The 9,108-nt window shown below is 54.0% G+C and overlaps 2 protein-coding genes and 1 long non-coding RNA gene across 5 annotated transcripts in view; 1 reads left to right on the top strand and 2 right to left on the bottom strand.

The window, feature by feature from the left end:
* Positions 1 to 335: 335 nt before the first annotated feature.
* MZT2B (mitotic spindle organizing protein 2B) lies at positions 336 to 7,706 on the top strand. Of its 3 annotated transcripts, XM_029922605.1 has the most exons (5): positions 336 to 566; positions 786 to 934; positions 1,852 to 2,031; positions 7,228 to 7,333; positions 7,443 to 7,585. In XM_029922605.1, the coding sequence occupies exons 1-5, from the start codon at positions 403 to 405 to the stop codon at positions 7,498 to 7,500; spliced, it is 657 nt and encodes a 218-aa protein (XP_029778465.1). In that variant the 5' UTR covers positions 336 to 402; the 3' UTR covers positions 7,501 to 7,585. The 3 variants fall into 3 exon arrangements, with proteins under 3 accessions (XP_029778465.1, XP_029778466.1, XP_029778467.1); XM_029922606.1 differs by lacking the exon at positions 7,228 to 7,333 and having other exon boundaries at positions 345 to 566; positions 7,443 to 7,706; XM_029922607.1 differs by lacking the exons at positions 1,852 to 2,031; positions 7,228 to 7,333 and having other exon boundaries at positions 351 to 566; positions 7,443 to 7,706.
* On the bottom strand, positions 5,506 to 7,321 carry LOC115278165. Its single transcript, XR_003902731.1, has 4 exons — positions 7,200 to 7,321; positions 6,979 to 7,077; positions 6,651 to 6,775; positions 5,506 to 5,636 (listed from the first exon to the last, which is right to left on the bottom strand). It is a non-coding gene; the product is annotated as an uncharacterized LOC115278165 (long non-coding RNA).
* A 1,106-nt stretch (positions 7,707 to 8,812) lies between the features above and the next one.
* The window catches only part of LOC115277962 (tubulin alpha-3 chain), an 8,271-nt gene continuing 7,975 nt past the window's right edge, over positions 8,813 to 9,108 (bottom strand). Inside the window, exon 6 of the mRNA XM_029922381.1 lies at positions 8,813 to 9,045. Coding sequence (XP_029778241.1) covers positions 8,913 to 9,045 — 133 coding nt within the window. The 3' untranslated portion in view covers positions 8,813 to 8,912. The remainder of the gene's footprint in view (positions 9,046 to 9,108) is intronic.

Here is a 9,108-nt window from a genome sequence, read left to right as displayed (position 1 = left end):
TTCTCTGGTCCTTATCATTCAGTTCGGTATTAACTATCGATGATACATACAGGCAGTCATGAGACCCTTTAAAAATGTAGCAGCCAATACTATTTGATCCTTATCAAAACTGTGCAGGCTATAAGTCAGCTTTCTGGGCTAAAGATGAACATTTTTCTGCTTTTATCCCTCATCATCCCGCAGGTCAATTTCTGCGGATCGAAGGGCGGAGAGGAGACAAACCGGTCTCTGCCCTCTGCGGGAGGGCTGCCGGGCAGTCCAGGCGGTGGCGCTTCGGTGAGAGGAACCAACGGCGGAGCCAGTAGAAGGCGCTGTGGGAGCTGCCAGAGAGGCCCGGCGGAGGCGGGGTCAGAGGAGGGAGCGCGGCAGGGCGGGGCGTTCATCTTGCCTCAGGCCTGGTACATGGCGGCCCCGGGCGCGGGGCCCGGGCCCGGAGCGCCCCCGGGGCTGGAGGCCGCCCTGCAGAAGCTCGCGCTGCGGCGGAAGAAGGTACTGAGCGCCGAGGAGATGGAGCTTTACGAGCTGGCGCAGGCGGCTGGCGGCGCCATAGACCCCGACGTGTTCAAGTGAGCGCGCGCGGGTGGGAGTGTGCGCTAGTCCTACCCCCAGACACCCCTGCTCTCCTGCTCCCCTGCCTGGGCCTCTGATCTGGAGGAGCCCCCCCCCCCGCCCCGTTCTTTTCGGACACCTTTGAGCGCCCAGAGTAGAGTTGGGGTCTTGAGGGAAGTGGCCTTCCTGAGCGTGGATGAGGATGGCTCACTGCCCACCGCGTGTGTTCTCTCTAGGATCCTGGTGGACCTGCTGAAGCTGAACGTTGCGCCCCTCGCTGTCTACCAGATGCTCAAATCCATGTGTGCTGGGCAGAGGCTGGCGAGTGAGCCCCAGGACCCTGTGGCCGTGTCTCTGCCCACATCGAGCGTGCCTGAGACCCGAGGTCAGAGCTGGGCCCTGTGCTCACTGCGCCTGTGACTTAGGAGGCGGGTGGCAGGGGAGGCAAGTGGGCGGCGCCAGACACAAGGTGGGCTTGGTCCGGAGTGGCCGGGCCTTACCGTGGAAGTCTTCTCCCAGAACCCACAGGGACCAGCCACAGGCTCACCTTTTGGTTTCCAGTACCCAGCTTCCGTTTCTTTGCTACCCTTTGCTACGCGTGCAAGTCCAGATCAGGCGGTCGCCAAGTGGGTATCGAGGCTGGCCCAAGCAGGCTAGGCCTCCTATGGGATTCTGCCTACCTCCTTGGGTAGAAATGCTTTAATTCCACCAACACGGGAATAAGGTGGCTTTGGTCCTGTTTTCATGGTGTGTACAGCCTCCAGGAAAGTGTTCAGGGAGCGGGGCAGGCAGAGACCTTACTGCCACTCCTTCGCCTATACCCCATCTGGGCTGCCCAGGAGTCTAGCCAGCTGAGCTTTCTTCCTCGGATTGCAGGACAAGGGTCAGCATGGCAGCCCCTGGCTGCCCTAGACATGCAGGGTGCAGAGGCCTGAGTGCACACGGCACCGGGCTCACGTTTGAGGGGCCTCCTCACTCTTGAGAGTCATGACTGGGGGATAAACAGATGCTGGTGACAAGGGTGTCACGGTGGAGCTCCAGCTGAATTCTCCCTGATGTGTCGCATCTGCTCCCAATTTCAGAAATACCCTGAATGCTTGGCCAGAAGCATTCAGGCACTCATGATATCCTGAGAAGGGGCCGATGTTCGGGTTGAGGGGCAGACTGGGCCCCTGTGGGTGGGAGTGCCGGGGCCCTGGGTACCCACGCCCCTTTTCCTGAGAGGCCCTGGGCACTGGAGCGCAGGCTTCCTGACTGATCCACGCTCTGTCTGCTCTGTTTGTGTCTCTCTCTGACCTCCAGAGGCCTCCTTTCTCTCTGCCAAGAGCCGTAGTCCCCCTGCAAGGCCCTCCTTTTCCTCGGCCCCGCGGCCTGCGGCCTCTCCGGTTCTGCTCCACGGCCCAGCTGCCACGCACTCGCCTCTCTCTTCAGGGCCCCCCGGTTCCCTCCGGTTCTCTTGCTGCCTGTTCTCTCCTTTTGCAGGTTGCGTTTATTGGTTTATATCTGGGGGTTGGTGCTCTTTCTTGTTTCTGTGGAAAGTCAGAGCAACTTTGAGATGAACTGTCAGGACAGAACCCTATGGGACCAAGTCACACAGCTTAGGGACCAAGGACACGATTTCAGGGCCTGGTTTATTAGAGACCTCTCGCAGTACTTCTAGAGTGGGACCAATGCCTCCTTCCCCCCAGAGGCCAACTCTGCTAGGTGAGACTTGTGCTCTGTTAGAGGTGCCCTCACCCCCAGAAGAGGGCAACAAGCTGAGGGGCAGGAGAGCCTTTACTTTGCTGTAGAGAGTGAAGCCTTAGGTGTGAGAAACACCTTGGCTCCTTAGATGCCATCATCTACCGGGACAGGTAGCCTAGAGGGTAAGCTGGGATTGTCCTCTCCTGACTGTTTCCTGAGCTGAGGGTACCTTGCAGGCATTGCCCAGTGGATGAGGCTGGAGGCCTAGAGCCAGGGGCGTGTGGGGCCCTGAGATCCCACAGATGCCCTGGCTGGGCTCTCCATGCCCCTTCCCATATCACTTACCTCGCTGTTCTAGGTGCCACCTGGAGCTCAGAAGGCATGGGGAAGGGCCAAGGGGCAGGTCAGGGTAGAGGCAGGTAGACTACAAGGCTGAGTTGAGGAATCAACGGGCAGAGGGAGGGAGGAACTGGGAATGGAGCCCTCCTCTTTCAAGGGCGTGTTGCCACTCGCTCACCCAGTGACTGGGTGCCAGGCTGGCTGTTAGTGCTGAGGGCTCATAGGGGCTGTGAGATGGACAGGTCCTCCTTCCAGTTTGGGGGATGGCTAGATAAACCAATGGTGACAGAGACGGGAGGAAGACAGTGTAGCTGGCCTTGCTGGAGCAGCAAGGGTTAAGCAGGCTGAGTCCTATTGCCCTGCAGCCCTTTGAGGTAGGGGTAGTGGGGAGGGGTTCAGCCTGAGATGTGGTTCCAGGTCATTGGTGGGAGCAGGCCTGAGCATGGAGAGGGGAGGTGGGAAAGGGGAGGGTGGAGAGTCCAGAGGTAGGGTGGGTTTGCTTTGGTGCTTGGAGCATTGGCCTAGAGGGGCTCTGAGGGAGGTGGGGAAGAAGCCCCAAGCACGGGGACAGGAGTGGCATGGAGTGCTGGGGCGCACAGGATTTTCTCAAGTGAGTAGGCTTCGGGTCTGCTGGGTTGGGCAGCCAGTGGCCAGGATATGGGAACATAGAGGCCCTGGAGAGATGCCCAATAAGGGTAGAGGGCAGCCTAGAGAGGGGGTTGGTGGGGAGGTATTGGAGGGGAGGTGCACATGAGGGGCCTTGCCGGGAGTGTGCTGTGGCCAAGAGGCAGAGGCCATCAGAGACCAAGAGCTCTGAGGCCACATATTGCAGAATCTGTCCACACAGACCTTGGGCAGGGTCTGAGGTTGAAAAAAATGAGAGTTGTCAGAGTGAACAATTGGGGGACTGTTGTAGCCTAGGATCATGATAGGGGTTTGGGGCCATTAGGGCTCACTAGCCTTAGGTTTCCCATGGAATTGGGGTGGGAGCGGCTACAGACCAGGGGCTGGAGGCCCCCCCAGGAGTTTGATCTGGTAAGCTGCAGCAGACACAGCATCCAGATGGCCAGTGAGGACTGTCACTGACAAGCTCATTCATTCCTGGCTTTACTAGGCAGAAGCCCCCAAGAGCACAGAGAGAGCAAATGCTTGTCATGGTAAGGGTGTGGTCACCAAGGAAAAATAAAATTCAGTTGAGTGTTCTCTGCCGAGGTTTAGGGAAACTGTATGCTTTAAAAAGATGTTCCTCTGGAATGTGTGAGATGAAGTGTGGTGTGCAAAGCTGTGAGCCTTACACAGTACGGGAGCCATGGGCCCCAGAGCTTGTGGCTGAGACTCACTGCAAGTTGAAGTATACACCAGACACCCAGAGGCCAGAAACTGGCGCAAAAAGAACACCTCACAAATAATTATTATATCGATTACTTGTTGGAATTGTAATATTGCACATTTTAGGTTAATTAAATACACTATTTACATTAATTTCCTGTTTCTTTTTACTTTTTTTAAAATTGTTATTTATTTTTGACAGAGAGAGAGCTCAAGTGGGGGAGAGGCAGAGAGGGAGGGACACATAGAATCTGAAGCAGGCTCCAGGCTCTGAGCTGTCAGCACAGACCCTGACACAGGGCTCAAACTCATGAACCATTAGATCATAACCTGAGCCAAAGTCGGACACCTCCCTGACTGAGCCACCCAGGCACTCCCTGCCTTTCTACCTTTTAATGTGGCTACTGGAAAATAAGCTACATGTGGCTCACATATTTCTGTTGGACAGCGCTGCTCCAGGACAATTGCACTTTGCCGGAAAAACCGAGTCAGGGGTGTATGTACCACACGTGTGCAGGAGAGGGTCACGTCTCTCAAGAAGCACAGGCCAAGCTAAGGGTTAAAAGTGTATGTGTGCATGTCCATGGTGCACATCAGTCTTTGTCATTATTTCTGTACGTGTTCTGGAAGCACTTATTAAGCGCCTCCTGTGTACTCGGCCAGAGAGGGCAGCAGGACTGGCTGGTGGGTGTAGACCTTCTGGTGGGCACTCTAGTAGCAGTGATGGGTGGTCCTGGCTGCACACTCACACTGGCCACCAGACCTTGCCAGCCAGCCTTGAGGATATCAGGGCACTTGCGATGCTGCCTCACGCCCCTGTTCTTTTCCTTCCTCACACACCCATCCAGTGTCCACTCATGGCCAGTCACTAATATTTGACCTCAGGGGTCCCACTGGCCCATTTGAGCACAAGGGAGGGCTCCCACCATGAAGGAGAAAGGCCATTCCTGGGGAACACGGGCGGGATGGAGCAGCAACTTGCATTCTGGGCTCTTTGTCAACCTTGATCCCCCCCACCTCTGCTAACAGAGCTTGCAGGGGTTGGGGAGTTGGGATCACATGGGCCACACCAGAGTTAAATGGCTCAGTGGGTCCCACTGGGGCAGACCAGCTCCCCACCTGCAGGGGGTGTGTTTAGGGTTGCCCTTGGGATTTTGCTTTATCTGAGGTTGGAGATTTGGTCAGGGAAGGGGTAGGAGGAGCACCAACTTTTAAACACCAGGAGCCAAGCCAGGCTGTTTTTAACCTTCAATGCTCATTGTCTTTGACACCTACTAGGGCTCCTTGGGCATCAGGCCTGGGGGCATGTCACTGCCACCCACCCTAGCCTGTAGTCACCTTTGGCTCAGTCCTGCCCCCAGCTCCAGAAAGTCCCCTGCGGTATCCAGAAGGGTATGGCTGAGCCAGGCATAACAGAGGAGGTTTGCCCACTGACAGGCCCTGCACACCAGTCTCCCCAGACCAGAATGCCTCCCCAGCTCTGTATGAGGCCTGAGTGGGTCTCTCCCCTAACTGGGAGAGCATGTGACTCCTGAAGTTTCCAAGAATTGCACAGAACTGGACAAACAGTCTACTTTCATTGTTACATGGTTTTCTTAATGCCTTTTAATGGCTCAGTTACACTGGTGTCTTATGTCCAGGGTTTGCCGGCCTCGCCAAGGTTAAAAATGAACCTTATTTGCTGTTTTCTCCTTTCCTCTCATCCTGGAGTTTCCAGAAGGGACCTGGTCATTATACTGAGGGGAAGAGGAAATTCGGATGTATGGCAGGGTGAAGAAAAGCTGCATTCAGACCCAGGCCTACATCTGAGACCTAACCTGCCATTTGCTGGGGGTGAGCCATGCTTGAGCCATACTTTCAGGTCCTTCAGGAGGTGTCCCTGGCCTAGTCTGTGGGATGCCTAAGCACGCAGGGTTAGGCCAGGTGCTACAGATGAGTTATGCCAGGCTGGCGAGGCCTTGAGAATAACAGGGCCTCAGAGCCCACCAGCATGTTGGGAGCTGTAGGGTGGCGGGGCTCATGCTCATAGGACACAGGATCAGTGGGGACCAGGATATCAGCATTTATAACAGGAAAAGGGAAATGTGTGGTGACAGTTCTCTGCTTTGTTTTTTCCATGAATCACTGGCATGCCTAGTTGACCCGCTTCACCCCACCACATGCCCTTGGCTCTGGGTAACGTGTTATTACGTCTCCATCAAATCAAGCCTGTGCAAGCACTTGAGTGTGAAGCCCAGGGAGGCAGGGCAGGGGAAAATCTGAGCTGTGGAATTCCAAGCAGTGGCACCATGGTAACCCTTTCACCCCACTAGGCACCAAAGACCCCTCCTGTTCTCTGGGGAGGAGCTTTTCAGAAATGCTCTTAGGAAGGGCTGCCCTGTCTCTGCAGGAGTTGGGGGAGAAAGTAGTTGTATCAGAGAGGATGGAGAGGGAGTCTGATGTCCTAAAGGAGCCAGAGTCTGCAGTGTCACCAATGCAGGTGCTTCCCCTTGTCCTAGATGACAAATGGTGAAACAGGAGTGACTCAACATGCCCCCAAGAAATTCATAGTTTCTTTTCCCCCCAAACCCACATGTCCCCATTGCAGGCTGTTTATTTGACTAAGAAGTGACATTAAGATTGAGGGTCAAACATGGGATGCATCCCCTGGTCAGAGTCTGCAGGGTGGACCCTGCCTGGCTGGAGCAGAAAGGAACCCTGGCGGAGGGAGGCCCACTGGGAGGGACTATGACCCAGGGGGGTGAGCCTACTTCCTGGGCACATTTTGTTCCTCCTCCTGTCTTCTGTCTTGTGAATGCTGTCAACATCCAGAAGCCAGGGAAGCCATTCCTTTAGAATAGAGCTCTGGCCCAAGTATGACTGCAGATCTTCCTGTCTGCTCAGAAGGAGAGGAAGGTAAGTTAATTACAAGTCCAGAGATATCTGCACCAGTGGTCTCCATCTGAATGTGACTACATGTGGTCAGGGCAAACTTCCTCTGAGTAATCAAGCCTAGGCAGGAACCCTGTCACAGGATCCTGGAACTGAACTTGACCTGACCACCAAATATTACAAATACTGAGGTAGTTGGGGAAATACCTGAGAGAGCTTCCGAGGTCCAAATTCAAAAGCCTGACTTCCATTCCTGATGGACGTGCTTCCTACATCATTGCTCCTAGCAGTTCAGCTGTGGGTGATCTGGAGCGGGCAGCACCGAGGGAGGCTGTGAGGCGGCAGCCCTGCTGGTGAGCCCCCCTGTGGTGCTGGTGGTTGGGCAAACCTTACATTTTCCAGCCCAGGAGTCAACCAGCTGAGCTCACCTTTCCCTTCACGCTGCTTCTGTCCTAGGACCACTCCTCGAGGGCCTCCCGCACACTGCCGAGGACTTCTCTTGGATGTGCCTTCTCCAGGCGGTCCTCAGCCTCAGGGCTGAGAGAGGGTCCCTGGCTGAAAGGTCGGATAGACATGTACTAGATGTAATGCACAAGGAACACAAATGTAGGAAGTGTGCTGACTGTGGAGTTTGCCCTGGTTCCTAAAGATTGTGTTCTGTGTCTGCTCAGGGAGAAACAAAGGCAGCACGGCTCTGGGTGGAGGCCCGGCACTGGCAGAGCGTGGTAGCCGGGAAGGATCCAGCCAAAGGATGCCGCGACAACCCAGTGCTACCAGGCTGCCGAAGGGGGGCACGCCGGGGAAGAGCCCCACTCGGAGCAGCACCTGAGATGGGCAGACTTCTCCCGCCACCCAGCTGTGGGCTCCACCAGCCTCCTAGCAGAGGCCACGTGTGGTTTCCTCCAGTTGGTAATAAACCTTTGTGAAAAACTGAAGGTCCGTCTAAACTGTTTTTTTATCGCCTTGTGAATACATCAAGGCTCAGAGATCAAGAATCAGTTTTGCATGGTGGGCCTAGATGTGCCATAGCTGCTAATAACCAAGCAACCTAAACCAGTGGTTTCACCCTACTGTCCTGTCAGAAAGAAAAATGTCTGTATAGTTGGCCCTTGAAAAACATGGGGGTCAGGGACACCAACCCCTGCATAGTTGAGAATCCAAGTATAACTTCTGACTCCCCAAAACCGAACTACTAATAGCCTACTGTTAATAGGAACCCTTACTGAAAACATAGTCGATTAACACGTATTTTATGTATGTATAACATACTGTATTCTTACTGTAAAAGGAAACTAGAGAAAAAAATCATATGAGAAATGCATTTATAGCACCATACTATATAAATCCACATATATGTGTACTGCACAGTCCAAACTCTTCTTGAAGGTCAACTATATTACTAGAATTTTATAAATACACGTCAACATGTTTTGCTAAAGAGAAAGGTACACTGCTTTTGCTGAGACTGTTCCCAGGGTACTCAGCTGCGAGGGTCTGGGGTAGAGTGGGAATGCTGTCTTGCAGGTTACATGGACAGTAAAGTCAAAGATGAATTATGTTGTAACCTGGAGCTCACCCTGTGCCTGTGCATGCCATGGAGAATTCAATAAAACTACCTCCCCCATTCCTCACCCCACTGCCCAAAGGTCCTCACCCTACGCATTTGATCCACAGCATTAGGGACTTAGTGGATAGACCCCTTCCATGGTCAGATGTTCAAACTCCACTTCTAAACTCTTCCACATGAGTCACCATGTGCCATCAACGGAGAAACCTGAAAAATGGCAAATTCAGCTGAAAACCTAACTAGAATCTAGGAAAACACAGTGCTTTGAAACCTTGATTTGGAAATACTGTTTCCCCCAGGTCATGTAGGTCATGTTGCATAAGCACTGGCTTCCTACGGATGTAGGTAGTGCTATACCCCACTCCTACATTGCAGCCCAGGACAGCCTTCTGTACTGCCCAGCAAGCTTTCAGGTCCTACATATCCATGCAGTCACATGAGTGTGTCCCAAATGAGCATAACAATACACCAAAGTTTCATACAGAAACTTTATTGTAAACAACTGGAAACCAGCTGTGCTGCACGGTGCCAAGAAAGAGAGGGAGAGAGGAATGCCTGCCAGCCACGTTCCCATTCAGTATTCTTCCCCTTCTTCAGCCTCTGCTTCCACGGAATCCACACCCACCTCTTCATAATCTTTCTCCAGAGCTGCCAGGTCCTCCCGGGCCTCGGAGAACTCCCCTTCCTCCATGCCTTCCCCCACGTACCAGTGCACAAAGGCTCGCTTTGCATACATGAGGTCAAACTTATGGTCCAGGCGGGCCCAGGCC

Source organism: Suricata suricatta, chromosome 14 (assembly GCF_006229205.1).
Source record: "Suricata suricatta isolate VVHF042 chromosome 14, meerkat_22Aug2017_6uvM2_HiC, whole genome shotgun sequence".
Lineage (NCBI taxonomy): Eukaryota > Metazoa > Chordata > Mammalia > Carnivora > Herpestidae > Suricata > Suricata suricatta.
The sequence above is the reverse complement of the archived record's forward strand: the minus strand, read 5'-3'. Positions and strand labels throughout refer to the sequence as shown.